Consider the following 15,702-nt stretch of genomic DNA (forward strand, 5'->3'; position numbering starts at 1 on the left):
TGGTTGTCTGTTTGCAGAAATGTCATTACCCAACTAGGTAACATCATCAGTGTGAGTGAGTGTGAGATTTGCTGCCTGTTTATATATGGTAGCTTGCCCTGCCAGTTTTGGTGGGAGTGTGGTTTCCTCCTTGGTGGTTCCTTGACTGGAGTATTGTTTTCTGCCTAATTGTTTGTCTGATGTTGATCCCTGCTTATCTGAGTGTTGGCTGTTGAAGGAGCTGTTGAAGGGTCTTTTTGTTTCCTCCCTAGGTTTTTCGTTGTTTCTTTGGAACAGTATGTAAATGTGGTTGTGCATGGTGGAGACTAGCAGAGTGCATCCACAAACACTAACTAGCAGTCAGAAGACATGACCAAAACTCCTTAATCTCACCACGCATGGAGAGTCTCAACCACATTTTCAGCTGGGAAACTATTAGCATTTTTAGATCAAGCCAAAAGCAAAAATGCTAGGGAATTCCTGGAAGCTTGGCATACAGAGAAATCAGCCATCAATAGACACGTAGAGATAAACCACTTTTAGCATTCTGCATCATATAAAGAACAGGGCTGTCAGATCTGGGTTACAAAAGACCCAGATGCTCTGTCTCTTTGCTGCCATCTAGTGGTTACCTGGATTTTTGTAGATCTAATAAATGGGTGAAAACTTTTTTGTTTTTGTTCAAATGAGCAACTACTGGCCTGGTTTACACACTGAATCATAATATACTAAGCCATATTGTAGTTGTTTGGTTCTGTGAACTCAGTCATTCATAGCACTGTCCATGATTAGTGTGCTGTGCTATCCCATCCTATTTTGTAATCAATACATGATGGCTAAGTAAACTATAACTTGCAATAGCATGCAAATTTAGCCACACCACTTAAACCCAAACTGGGTTTATTTGTAATTCTAAGCCAGTGGTTTCTAAACAGAGGTAATTACCCCAAGGTGATAATTTGGGCATATCCTGGGCATAATGGAACAATCTGTAATTGTTTGTTTGTGAGTTGAGGATCCAGTTTGGGATTGCTGTTGCCAAGACACTTGTGTAAAACTACAGAGTCTGGTTTTTTGGTGGGGATAATGATATTATTCAAGACCAGGAAAAGGGGTAATTGGGTCAAACAGTTTAAGAACCACTGCTCTAAGCCATGGTTTGCTGTGGCTTGCTCAAGGACGGTTTGCTGACTCAGTTACAATTGTCAGGATCCTTAAAACTTTCTAAAGTATAAAACATGGTTTATAAACCAAAGTGGCTAATATCACACAACCTGCTAAGTAGAAACCACACAATCCCTGGTGAACATGAGATATTTCAAGAGCAGAGGCTACGTCTGTCACTTCAGGCTTAGAAAACAGGTTAGCACTGGCTGGCCTCTCTAACCTTACCAACTTACCAACCTTTGACACAAGTTGCAAATAGAATTACTGCTCTTGTAAGAAATGCAGAGACTAAAAATAATCATAAGGCTTAGCAGCCTGAAATAGTCTCATTGAAGCTCTTCGGTTTTCTAAGGTTTTATGGGAAAGTAGCCTGAATTAAACTCCTCATTTGCTTCTGTAAAAGTGTTTATTTCTTTAGAGGTACTCAAGTGATCATTCACAAGAAATACAAATGTCATTTGTTAAAAAATAGACACAATACTTACTACCATATAAGAGCAAACAACACTGGCAGCTAATAAATCAGTTAAGAGCCCCTTCCAAAATCTTCACATCTTCCCCAAACAAGCCTCTGTGTGTAAAAGTTTTAAATCAGCTGGATTTGTGTAATGTTCCAAGCAGGGTGCAGTAACAAAACCATGGTTGCTTGAGTTTTTGCAACAGAGTTATAAACTATGTTTTAATATTTTGTGTAAATCTCGTTAATTGAGTTTATTCGATATATCACAGTTAAATAACCAACATGTTAGCACAGAAGGGGATTCCTGGGCCAGATTCAGCCCTTGTTATAAGTTGCCACCTCTTAATGTATACTAAATCTTGCTAAGGCATAAAAATAGTCCAGGGATTCTTTTTTGGGTAAATGGCAATCCTATTAAAGACAAAATTGGAATGCAGTCTTCCAAAGCTTAGAGATGCAGTGATGTCAAAGTTTTACTTGTTAAGCATCAGTTCATATCACTGTTATTTATGCAGGAGGAATGTAGGTATTTCAAAAGATGGCCTTCAAAACACACATCCTATTAATATGTGAAATAAATAAAATACAGAAAGGACATTTTAATATGAAGGTGGGCATGAGTGCACATTTGTGGTTGTTGTCACACAACAGCTTGCTGATAGAATATTAAAAAATTGGGAATCTCAGGACTACAGTGCATGTTAACAAAGCCATTGAGCTGAGAACACCAAAAGAGAAGCATTTACATGCTACCAAATTACACTGGAGGTGGAAGAGGAAAGTTATCAGAGAAGAGTGGGATTTCTCTCCACCACCACCACTAGTGACTTTTTGGCAGGTGGAAAGATCAAGGTTAGAAAAAGGAAGCACTTCTGAGCTCTGTAAGTTGATGTATATTTATTTACTTGGGGCAAACCCCATTGACATCAATGGCTGAGTTTGAATTGATACAACTATCCAATTTTCTAGATTTTCACGACACACTGAACCACAAACTCAGGATTTTGGCTGGTTTCAACAACTAGTTGTTTTGTGTTTCAGTATGTCCAATGAATACTGCCAATGTTGCTTACTTCTGAGTCTACTTACAACATTACGGTAAGGTGAAATGAGGAAAATTCTATATCAGAAGCTTCAGTTCCTTATAAACAATCTTCTGCAGGGTGAGCTGGGAGACAAAGTTATATATACACCCCTTCCATACACACATATAGATCTGAACATTCCTTGCATTCACAAATAAACAGGGTTTGAACATGATGCTAGATCATCATATGTTTATTTGGTTTTAGCTTAGCAGATGCAGTCTCAGGCAATTGTGCCTTTTTCAATAAATCAAGATCCTACTAACCATGGAGCAGGAAACCTTTTGGTGGGAAACACACAGATTTTGGGGAAATAAGAGGGATATAGTAGATGGTAGAATAAACAAAATGGGAGGAGCAGAGGTTTTCATTCTTTCCATGCTTTTTAGCTGAATGGGACACACAAAAGTTTATTTTAGTGTATAAACGCTTGTTTTCATGTTTTCTGCCTTAAATGGTAGGAAATGATACTACTGACTTTCAGCAATACTAGTCAGAGATGAGCTTAAGAGCTTCAATTGCCCAATGATGGTTTAACATAAAGTGTGAATCAGATCAATTAAGAAGAATCTCCTGTCCATAAGAGTTTAAACATCATTCCTGTTAGGAAGAATTGCTTAATTCCACTTGGGTTGATGACATTTTGGTGTCAAGCAAAAACTTCTTCTCTAAAGTATTAACCTATATTGTCTCCAGTGCTTTTGTTTTACTATTCTTGTTTTGTTTTGAAACTGGTTGCTTTGTATCAGCAGGAAATTGATTGACTGATTATGTGACATCAAGTTGGTGTCAACTCACAATGACCAGAGAGATAGATCTTTTCCAGGATGATCTGTCCCCAGCCTGACCCTTCAGGTCTTCCAACAGAGCACCCATCACTGCTGTAATTTAGTCTATCCATTTCACTGCTGGCCATCCTCTTCTTCTCTTTCCTTTCACTTTCCATCATGGACTTCTCAAGGGAACTGGGTCTTTGCATATTTGTCCAAAATATGGTAATTTGAGCCTGGTCATTTGTGCCTTGAGTGGGAACTCTGGATTGTTTGTTTGATTTCATGGCTATCCATGGTATCCTTGGGAGTCTTTTCCAATACTATAGTTCAAAACCACCAATACTCTTTTATCTTGCTTCTTCAACTCGAGTTTTGTCACAGAGAAAACTTGTGGAATGGAAAACCATTGGTTACACAATTCTGATCTTTGTAGGTATAGACACATCATGGCATCTGAATATCTTTTCCAAGAACTTCACTGCTAGCCTATGGTGTATTTCTTGACTCCTGGTTCCTTTATTGTGGATAGTTAATCCTAAAAGGCAGAAGCTGCCCACCGTTTCACTATCTTCATTGTCAGTTTTAAGGCTGTTTCCATACTTGTTGTCATTATTTTGGTGGTCTTTACATTTAATTTTAGTTCCATTTTTTTCACTGTGCTCCTTGATTTTTGTTACTAAAGCTTCAGATCATTTGCATTTTGAGCTGTCAGAGTAGTATTATCAGCATAGCACAGGTTATTGATATTTCTTTCTCCAGTTATATGCTCATCTTCCAATCAAGACTCCTTCAATATATATTCAGTATATTAGGTTGAATAAATAAGGACAAAGTATTTTGTCCTTGTCTCACTCCTTTGCTGACCCATTTTGCCATATTCCTTCTGGGTTGTGGCTTCTTGTTCTGTGTACAGGATCGGCATGAAGACAATGAGATGTTCTGGGATTCCCATTTTCCTAAGGATATTGCTTGGCATGGTTGACAAAATCAAAGGCTTTTCAAGAATAGGAAGGAGGAGAAGAAGGAGAAAGAGAAGGAGAAGGAGAAGGAGAAGGAGGAGAAGGAGAAGGAGAAGGAGAAGGAGAAGGAGAAGGAGAAGGAGAAGGAGAAGGAGAAGGAGAAGGAGGATTTCTCAATTATCCAGCATGCATCATGTCTCAGGCTTTTCTAAAACCATCTGGCATCTCCCTTTCCATGTAGGTTTCTAATTTGCATTGGATACTCCTAAGCATTATTTTGCTAGTATGTGAAATTAAGGAAATTTTACAACAGTTTGCATAGTCTGTTAATTCTCCTTTCTTTGGTACTGGTATGTAGACTGATCTCTTCCAATCTGTTGGCCACTGTGTCATTCTCCAGATTTGATGGCATAGTTTGGTTAGAACTTTTACTGATTCTTCTTCTCCTGATTGCCATATTTCTGTACATATTCCATCAATTCCTGTAACCTTCTGACTTGGTAATAACTAGAGTACCAATCTAACCATCTTCTAGTACTAAAGGTTTTTGTAAATGGGGAATATTTTCTCAGGTATCTTGGATGTTGACAGTTCTACTGTACAGAATTTCAGTATACTCCTTTCATTTTTTTTAATCTTCTTGTAATCAGTTACTATTAATCCATTGGCATCCTTTAGCAAACAATTGAAAATTGTTTAGCTAAAGAGATTGGAAACTCCTTCTGAGTTCAGAAACTTTTGTCCAGACCTTGTTTTTCTATGCCTGTTTCCATCTTCAATGTCTTTACAGATGTTATAATACTGTTTTTTGTCTTTTCTAAAAGAATGCTTTATTGAGTTCCTTCCTGAGATCATTGTCTTTCTTGGCTTGGGCTTCTCTTGTCTCCTTGGAAATTTCCACATCTTGTTCTGACGTCCAGTTTACTTTCTTCTGTTTCTTGGTCTTTGGCAGTCTCTTTTCACTTTTGTCCTTAACAACTTCTTTGATTTCATTACACAATTCCCCTGTGTAATGAACCTATCAATGAAGTTCAGGACTGCAAAGCATTTCCTGACGCTTTCCTTGAAAATGAAGATCATATTGTCAAACAATATGTTGGTTTTGTTCTTCTGCTTTAGCTTGACTTGGAACTTGCAGATGAGCAGATTGTGAGTTGTCCCACAGTCAGCAGCTGGCCACGTCTTTGCTGTTACAAGTGGGCTCTTCAACCTACTTGTATGAATAATATAGTCAGTTTGATTTCAGTGTACTCCTTCTGGTGATGTCAATGTATACAGGTGTTGTTTCGGTTGTTTGAAGACTGTTAGCAATAAGGAAACTGTTGGATTGGCTGAAACTGATCAATCATTCTCCTGCTTCATTTCTGTTTCCCAGGCCGTACAGTCCAATTACATTTTCTTCATTACTATTTCCAGCTTTGGTATTCCAGTCTTCTACCACAAGCAGCACATCTTTTGTCTGGATGTTCTGCCAATTTCAGATTGAATTTGACTATAAAACTCATCAACTTCCTCTTCTTCTGCATCAGTGGTTGGAGCATAAACTTGGATAATTGTCATATTAAAGGGCTGTCTGCAAAGTCTAATTGATATTATTCAGTCATTGACTGCATTGTACCCAAGTACTGTCTTTGCTATATCATTCCTGACTATGAAATCAACACTGTTTCTTCTCTGTTTTTTGTGTCCTGAGTAATAAATGGTATGATCTTCTGACTGAAAGTGTTCAATCCAGTCTATTTCAATTTGCTGATGCCTAAGATGTCAATGTGTAGTCGATTCATTTCACTTTGCTGTACTGAGCTCAGTACAGTGGAAGCAAAGATTTTCCTCTTATCCTTTTGACTTAGCTCTATACAGCATTTGATCATAGGATTGTATGCGAAGAATGGAAATGAATTCCCATAATACATGCATGCTGTTAACATTTTGTATCTGAAGGGTCAGGAAGGAAGTGTAGAAATAAATGAAATTTCATTTTATTAACATTAATAAAATAGACAGCACTAGTATTTGATAATTAAGAGATAATTGAGTGCTACTCCTTATGTCACCAAACTGACATCAGCCATTCATAATTTGGGAGAACCCCAAGATTTCCAAAAGTGAATACGTATGTATGTATGTATGTATGTATGTATGTATGTATGTACACACTTAGTTTGCAGACCAGGCCATAATCCTACAGGGCATAATACAGAGCAGATGAACACTGTGCCAAAATCTGCTTTGCAGGTTCTCAGAATTTTTACTTCCTGGCCTTCCTCATATAGTTGGACTACAACTTCCATCATCCACTCCATTGGCTAGGCTGCTGTCTAAAGCAGATGGGGAACTACACAGTGCTTCTTTAACACTGAAAGCCTCTGTAGGCTTTCAATCGCCATCATAATTAACCTTATTATTTAACGTGTATCCCATTTCCTGCTGAAGTGAACATTCGCAATAGTGAGTAAAATTGAACGATACAACACAAAAGATTGAAAACATAAAATGAATTCCAAAGACAATTAACAATTAAAAGCTGCAGATAGACCTATCCATCATGCGTTTATCTAATCCACCCTCCTACCACCATCCCCCCTTTTCAAAGCCAAGTAAGCAAGCCTGTTTATGTGACCATTACAGTAGAAACCAGCAAGCAAAAGCTTTTATGGGATGGCAGTATTAAGGATGATCACCCACTAATGCCTGCCAATCAAGCTGCTGTTAAAGACCCAGCTGACAGAGGCCACTTGGAAAGCTGGCCTCCATCTGCAGCAACTGGTCCACAGACTCTGAGGGACCCAAATGAAGATGAAAGCCAAAATCACCCTTCTGTCTTTTTAAGCATTTTAACCATTACTCAAGAATTTTTCTCCATTTCAGTTAATGATTATGACTGCAACTCACCAGTTATGCCTGCTTTTGCTCTTTTTAATGTCATTACAATTTCTCCAGCAGAAAATAATGCTCTAGTCTACATAGGACGCTGGATTCCATCTCTCAGAGTCTAGACTGGATGCACTCCTAGAAAATCACTGAGTGACAATCCAGCTGTGTTTATCTCTCCATTCTATGTTATTTCCCCACTCCAGCCGCTTCCTATACTAGACAACCCCAATCTGGTACCTCCTAAGTATGATGGGATGACAGCTCCCAGGACTCCTAGTTAGCAATTCTTTCTAGGAATTCTGGGAGCCGCATTTCTATTCTATCCAGAGTGCACCATGATGAGGAAGGAGTTTTTCATTTCCATCCTTCCTCTGTAATCTCCAGTGAAATCAACAGAGATAGCCTTGTCAATTTCTCTGACTTTGCTTTTTGCTGAAATTGATTTCATCATGCCCCAAACTGGTGCTTTCCAGATATATTTAACTTCAAATCCTATAATTCCTATCAAATGGGGTTACATGGCTAAGGATTATGGACTAGGGATTTGAAGTTCTTCACATCTAGAGACCACCATTTTAGGTTTGGATGGCAAGTAAAGAAGAAATAATAATAATAATAATAATAATAATAATAATAATAATAATAATACCCCAGACTTAACAATTGTTGATAGAAAGACAAAAAGTCTGGATAGTGGATATTGCAATACCTGGAGACAGCAGAACAGAAGAGAAAGAACTGGAGGAAATCACAAAATACAAAGACCTGCAGATAGAAGTAGAACGACTATGGCAAAAGAAAGCAAAGATACTACCAATAGTAATAGGCTCCTTGGGTGCAATCCCAAAACATCAGGAGTACCCCTTGAAGACTACGAGCGTTGACAGAATCACCATCAGTCAATTGCAAAAGGCAGCTTTACTCGAAACAGCTTCCATCCTGCATAGGGAGCCTTTAACACCATCAAACAACAACGTCTGCCTATCCCAGGCCCTTGGGAAGGACTCGATAGGTGGATAAAAATGCCAGATCCAGTCTAAACATTTGGCTGACTGTGCAGCCAATAATAATAATAATAATAATAATAATAACCAAACATCAAGGGTTTCTCTATGTTTCAGATTTCCTTGGTTTTATTTTATGTCAATTGTGACTGTCAAGTAGTTGGTGCCTTGCACACATGGCAGATATATTGCGAGCTTCCTAGGACAAATCCACCCGCTGCACTATTATTAGTCTCCCAGGGCTTCTGGCAGGGTTCTTTCTTAGCCTGACTTGGAAGTGACAAGAATCAAATGTGGAAGATTCTGCATGAAAGCCTATTGTCTGGAGAGATTACAGTGAGCAACCGTGTGGTTTATTTGGTTAGGATGAACTAATGTTTTGTAACCATAGTATGTATGGCTAGCTGTTCTGAATGAACCATTCAATTATCCACTTCAGAGATGCAATTCTAAGGCAATTTAATTGAACCTCCAAATCAGATTTATGAATTGTATTGGCAAAGCAGATCGATTGGCTTCCAAACTGATTCCGATCATTTCTGCATCTCTCATATTTTCTTTAATTGATCTGGAAGTTCAGATCAATTCAGCCATTTGATTTGGTTATCTGAATCAAATAGAATCGGTTTTCTGAATTAAAATGGAAGCTTCAGCCGAATCACGGATCTCACCCAAATGTGATTTCTCCACATTCACACACTCCCATGCCAACCTGGCCAATAGTAGCCTAGTAATCAAGCTATGTATTAATACACATAGCTTAACTGGATGTGTGAACTCAGCCATCTTTATTTAAGGGTGACCATGTTCAGAAAGACCACTGGTAAAAGAATTGCCAAGTATGGATTTCCTTGCAAAGCAGGCCTTTCCTCAACTTAATTTTATAAAACTATTTTTCTGAGGTCAGAATGAAATATGCTGCTGGTTATAATATAGGGGGAGGGTTGTAGAAACCCTATCAAAAGAGTGGTTTTTAACTATGCTTCCCAATGCAGTTTCACCTCCCCACCCCCACCCCCTGCCTTTCCCCTCTGAGAATGTAGGAATTTTTTTCCAGGACTGCCAAAAACCTGAAATCTTTGAGGGGGGGGGGAGAGAGAGAGAGAGAGAGAGAGGATACACCTGTAAAGTCCCTTGTCCTGCAGCTGAAGAGTACAAGTCTGATCATTGATCAGTCTTATGTCTGTGTGCAAAGGAGCAGAAACAAGAGACTATTAAAAGAGATGGAGAAGGAGGAGGAGGAGTGGAGAAAGAAGCAGGATGGAACACACACACACACACACCACAGAGAGGCAAAGCAAATTAAATGGGGCTCTGATCTCCCTGGGTTTTTGCCTGCCCCCAAAAATGCACCCTGAATCTTAATTCACTCCAGTGTTCAGTAACACACTGCACACACACACATCCACACATCTCCCGATCTCTCTTCGAGATCAGCCCTTTTCAGTGCACACTCACTCCGTGATTTCCTTGTCTTTCATACTCCATCTCGTTTTTTACATCCAATAGTTACTTGCAAAAATCTGCTGTTAAAAGAGACCAGGAGAGGTTTCCCCCATGTCACAATCTGGCTCCACCCGGGTTTTTATTTCTCAACCTCTCCCCGGCAGTACTGTTCTCTCCCCCCTCCCCCCCCCGCCCCAATACTTCTTCCCTCGATGTTTTCTGTCGATTTATTTCTTCTGTTCCGAAGCTGGACGATCTTGATAAAAATAATACCCACTGGTGTTTAAAAAAAAAAATAAAAAGATCAGGGACGAATACGCTCCCGACTTTTTTTTTAATTTGTCAGTTCTTCCTGGATGATATACCAGAGATTGTTTTCTCTCAGATTCCAGAAATTATAAGGAAAAAGAGAGAGAGAGAGAAAGAAAAGAAAGAAAAGAAAAGAGAGGAAAAAAGGGGGGGGGGACGAGGAAGGAGAGTTCTGGTTAAAGGCATTAGGTCTAGCAACAGACGTGCTTGTTTTCTCTCGTTGGTGGCAATCCCGACCGGGAATTTTTTTTCCCCACGTGCACCTGGCCGGCCCTTCATGACATTTACTCGGAAGTAAATCCAGCTGAACCCAACGAGCTCGGCTGCTCCCACGTCAAGTTAATGCCCCTTTCGAGTTCCAGCTGTTCTACAGGGAGGGAGACCAGGGGCCCCGCGCGTACGCGTCCTTAGCTCGCGCGTGTTTCTGCGGAAGAGAAGGACGCGCCTGGTTCCGCGGATCGCTGCCTTCGCTCGGGGCTCGTGTGTGACACAGAGAGTCCGCCTCCCTAGGATTGGCCTGAGAACCCTACTGAACTTCAGAAATTACAGCCACCACCGTTCTAATCTCCGCGGTGCGAGAAAGGAAGCTAAATCCTAGGTGCCAAAGCATTGCCAGACGCGCAGACCAGAAGACGGGTCCTTGGTCACGAGCGCAAGCGGCGAGGACGGGGACTGTTATTCATCACCAACAGTCCAAACCTCTCCGATTCTGTGCCACTTCACTTCTGCAGCATTGTTGGGCGTGGGAAGCCAGGAAGGGCGAGCAGGCCGTCTTCGTGACCCGCTCTCCCTCTGCCCGCCGGTTTTTCTGCAGGTGTTTCAGTTTTCATTCTGCCCAGTAGGTGGGACTTGGGGACTTGAAGCACCAGTATATCCCCCCCCCCCGCCCCCCGCCGCGCGCCCTCGCTTCCTCCTCCTCCGCTGTGCTGCTGCGAATCTTCTGTTGCAATCTTCACAAGTCTCGGGAAGAGCAGCAAGCGAGCGAGCGAACGAGCCTACGGTGGATCAACAAGGCACCGGGACACGCGCGCATACACACACACACACACACACCGCACACGCGCGCGCATCTCTCCACCAGCCGCTATGCCTCGCGCACCGCTCTTGTAAGAGGGAATTACAGCCTCTCCGCTTTGCCAACATGGTTTCAACGACGGGAGGATTTTTTCTTGCTCTGATCGCTTGAGGGTGGTTTGATTTTTTTCGTTGAGGTTTCCCCCCCTCTCTCCCCCTCCCTTAAAACCTCTCTTTCCCCCCTCCTTCTACGTTGCTTCCTCCCCCTTCTTCTTCCCCCATTTCCCTTCACAATCTTCCCTTCTCTTTCTCCTTTTTTTTTTTTTTTAAATAAAGCCACACCAATCGAAGATGGATGTCTCGTTTTGTCCGACCAAATGTAGTTTTTGGAAGGTTTTCTGGCTCTGGAGCATTTGGGGGGACTACTTGGTTTCCGTCTTGGGTTGCCCTGCCAACTGCCTTTGCAACAAAACCGAGATCAATTGCAAAAAACCGGATGATGGCAACCTTTTCCCTCTGCTAGAGGGGCAAGATTCGGGCACCACCAATGGAAATGCCAGTATCAACATTACGGATATCTCTAGGAATATCACTTCGATGTAAGTCCCTCTCTTCTCCCTCTGCTCGGTTCTCCCCCCCCCCTACCTTCGTGTGTTCACATATGAATGTGTGATGACTGTAAAGGAGAATGCAGGGGTGGGGTGGGGAAAGGAGAAGCGGAGATCTTGCTTCTGTCTGGTGATGTATTAGATGCCCCTTTGCCACAGCTTATATCCTGTTACAGTGTGTTGGTGAAGAAGGTTAGAATGGGACCTCTGCATTTCACTGAATGCAGATTTAGCATCTCTGTCCCCCAAATTCTGGGACCCTCCCTCCCCCGAAAACGCAACAGTTTGGAAAAAAGCTTGAAAGGGCCATAAAGTCAGGAAGGGGTTTGTGAGCAACCTTGGGGCAATTGGAGGAGGGACAGTGTGTGTGTGTGTGGGTGTACATGCTTGTGTGTGGCTGAAAGGTTGTATATCTGGCCAACAGATCTTTCAGCTACCTTCAATCTCTTGCTTGCTTTAACTGTGTGTAAAGAAGACTACATGAGAATATATGTGCTTGCTCGCTTGCTCTCTCTCTCTCTGCCTCTCTCTCTTTCTCTTTGCCTCTCTGCCTCTGGGAGACTTGCCATGATAACAGGATGGAGTTTTTTCTTTTTTTCCCCTTCCCTTTATACTGAAGTCTCCCTGTCCTTGTTGGTGCTTTTAAAAAACAACCCTATTTTCACTGCAGATATATATGCTCGCTCGCTCGCTCGCTCTCTCTCTCTCTCACACACACACACAAATTCATGTCTCTGTGTGTGCCTAAAATGACCTTTTGGAAATAGTTGCCCTACATAAAATCATCCAGACTCAAATTGTTACACGCGCGCACACACACACATTTAATTGCAACCCTGTCTGCTGTGCCAAACTGGCTTCCAGAGTCTGTCTTTCTCTCATAGTCTCTGTCTCTGTCTCTCTCCCTCTTTCCTTGAGCTGTGCATATTTTGATTTCAGAGTAGCTGCGGTGAGGTGGGGGCTGTTGTAGGCAGAGATATTTTTAGTGGTGTGCTTTGCTTGTTTATCTGGAAAATCAACTCCAAGTTCCTTCTTTTTCCTTGTTAGGAAATCCCAGTGGATGAAACACCATGTAAAATCCCTTCAACAGTGGTGGTGGTGGTGATGGGGGTAGGAGGGGAAAGAACAATAATTCCCCTCCCTCTTTTCGCAACTTTCATCAATCTAGATTGCAAATATGAATCATACAAAACACCCCTCAGCTTAGCTTTTTGCATTGTGCTAATACACACACACACACACGCTTGTATATAGACTTATCTGAGGAGCAGATGAGCAAGAACTGCTTCATTCATTTACACAGACTGAAGTAGGGTTATTGGGGGTGGGCACATGGGGAGAGAACTGCATGATGCGCCTGTGTAAGTTACCCATGAGACTCCAATAGGGATGGGGTATGCAAGATGAGGAATGCGATCATTATTATTATTAGGCAATCAAATGCAGGAACGATAGGGATGACTAATGGGAAAGGGGGGGTGGTTATACTTATTAATTAAATCTCCCAGTGGCACAAGACACTTCATAGAAGGGGTTGGGGAAGGGGACAAAAGATGGACGACTTTAAGGATGCTGTTTCCTTCCCCTTTCTTTCTATCCTCCTAAGACAATGTGCTTTTTAGCCCTAAGAGAGCTTGGAAGTAATTGCCCAAATGTGTGTGTGATATTTTTATGCTTGTTTTGCAGAGAGAGCTTTATGATGCACAGAAGTTGAGAGGGTGGTTTTTTAAAATATTGTAAGATGGGCTCTATATGTTTCTCCCCGGTTGGTTTGATGCTAAAGGTTGACTCTCGGCCTTGCAGATAAGTTCACAAAAGTTTCTAGACCCTAGAGAGGCGGATGGCATGGGGGAGAGAGAAAGAGAGAAGAATGTTTCTCTGTTTCCAAATATTTTCCTGTATGGTTGGCTGGAGACAATACTAACTTGCTAGAGATGATTGGGTGAGTGGTTGCTTTTAAGCCCATCCTGCCCCTAGTAACTTTCTTTTTATTGCTATTTTTCTTCCCACAAATCTTTTCCACATTGCCCCAAGGAATCAGAGAAGCCAACTTTGGAAATCTTACTCCATTCAGTTCCCAGATGTATCCCTATTTTTATAGTACAGGATGATTTCTAGATAACAACAGGAAAAGTAAAGAAAAGTGTGTGGATGTTCTCAGCCTGGAGATTCTGGCCTTCTCATCTTTCAGAGGCATCTTCTGAAAATTGAAGGGGAAAGCCAATTTTGTCTTCTCCCCTCTTGTTCTCCTGCACTTCACCACAATCTATAAATGAAGTTATGTCTTCCTACTATTCTGTGCGTCTATATCATAATCTGAACTGCTGGGGGAGATATGATTATGTGAATCTTTTGTATCCAGGAAATAACTTGATTGCTTTCAAAATGCTGATCAAGCTCTTAGTCGAATAGGTGGAGGACCTTCTCAAAACTCCAAAATAAGCAAAGATGTTTTATATCCCCTTCCAAAGAACATATTTTAATTAATTTTTTTACAGGCAAAGATTAGAGGTTGTTAGGCTTGCTGGAGATCTGAATCTGCTCATGATCCCACCTTGGCCTTTTGAAATAGCTAAGAAAAAGATACAGCAGATATTTCCCCGGCTAGTATGATGCTGCAAAAATACACTTTTGCATTTTGGGGCTAGGAATCAAAGCAGAAAACGAGCTGACTTTTCTTTAAAAGGGATTGGCCAATTATATTAAAACCTATGGAAGGGTAGCCAGAACCTCCAGGGCTACCCACTATGGCAGCTAAATTGAGCTTCCATCTTCAAGGGCAGTATTCCATCAACTGTCTTTGTTTCTGCTTTAAATTTTCAGGAGGCATTTGTCTATTTGCAGTTGGAAGCAGGGTGCTGGCTAAATGATCCTTTGCTTGAACAGCAGGGCTCTTTTCCTAGCACGTGCAAGCATGGAATGGAATAAATTTCTGCCCTATCCTGAATTCTGTAAAATCCTTAATGGGTCTGCTTAATCATCAAGAGGCTACAAATGGGAAATCCTGTGTCAAAAAACCCAAAACAACACCCCCTGTCTCTGTTGTTCTGCTGGATCACGCCAAATCAATGGGCTCCTAGCAGGCTTGTATAAAGCTCTGATGGGGTGATTCAGCCAAATCCCCTCCATTGAAGCATATCTACAAAGTGGAATCACCTTCTGCTCTCTGGATTGGAGTAACCACCCCACTTCATTTTGGCTGCTTCTTTAGCCTTCAGGCGAATCTGCTTGTGTGCAGCGGCCATCCGTCTCAGGGACTGTAGTAATGCCACAACCAAATCTGCCTTGCATTTTCTGATAGTCTTTCCTTGTCAGAAAGATTCCCATTCTTCTATTCTATTCTCTGGGTGCTTGAAGATTTCTTTAGAATTTCTCTTGATGATGTTTTGAGCTGACTTTCCTGTTGTGTTTTCTGTGACATATTGTTGCATCCCTCTGTAGCCTCCCTGGCTGTCCATGTTCTCTTATTTATTTATTTATTTATTTATTTATTTATTTATTTATTTATTTATTTAAGATACATGAGAGGAATTCCTTCTGGGTGTCTTCCCTTGGGATTTCATTGAAGGATAGGAAGCCAGGTTGGCTGTAGGCTGCTGGAAAGATGATTGGACAAAAATAGACAGAACATCCTCCCTCCCTCCCTCCCTCCCTCCCTCCCTCCCTCCCTCCCTTCTTTCTTTCCTTTCCTTTCCTTCCCCCCCCCCTCTCTCTCTCACACACACACACACAGATGCCATATACAACAGCACACTCCACCCAGGAGTATTTCATCAGAATTCTTTTCTCTTTTGGTAGGAATGTCTGAAGCCAATCCTCTTTTGCCAAACTGAACCGAGAGAACACAAATGCTGTAGAAAAAAAATCTGCACTGATTGATAGGCAGGAGCTCAGAGGATGTCCTTTTCATCTGTGCTATATTGAAGCCCCCTGATTTGCCCCATGAATTGATATAGTCCAGAGGATAGGCTGAAAGGGCTGGACAGTAGCCAGAGAGTGTCCTCCTCTGGGGTTCCCTATTAAA

At 41.5% G+C, this 15,702-nt stretch overlaps 1 protein-coding gene across 5 annotated transcripts in view; it reads left to right on the forward strand.

The window, feature by feature from the left end:
- Positions 1-10,628: 10,628 nt before the first annotated feature.
- Positions 10,629-15,702, forward strand: part of NTRK3 (neurotrophic receptor tyrosine kinase 3) — a 345,980-nt gene continuing 340,906 nt past the window's right edge. For 3 of the 5 annotated variants that reach the window (XM_088148672.1, XM_088148673.1, XM_088148677.1), the window contains exon 1: positions 10,631-11,669. In XM_088148672.1, coding sequence (XP_088004798.1) covers positions 11,422-11,669 — 248 coding nt within the window. In that variant the 5' untranslated portion in view covers positions 10,631-11,421. Of the gene's footprint in view, positions 11,670-15,702 lie in introns of all 5 variants that reach the window. The other 2 variants (XM_007425863.3, XM_088148674.1) reach the window with 2 other exon arrangements.

This window comes from Python bivittatus, unplaced genomic scaffold, assembly GCF_059951505.1.
Source record: "Python bivittatus isolate LINGU-HERP-01145 unplaced genomic scaffold, Pbiv_v1 ctg000530_np1212, whole genome shotgun sequence".
NCBI classification, from domain to species: Eukaryota; Metazoa; Chordata; class Lepidosauria; order Squamata; family Pythonidae; genus Python; species Python bivittatus.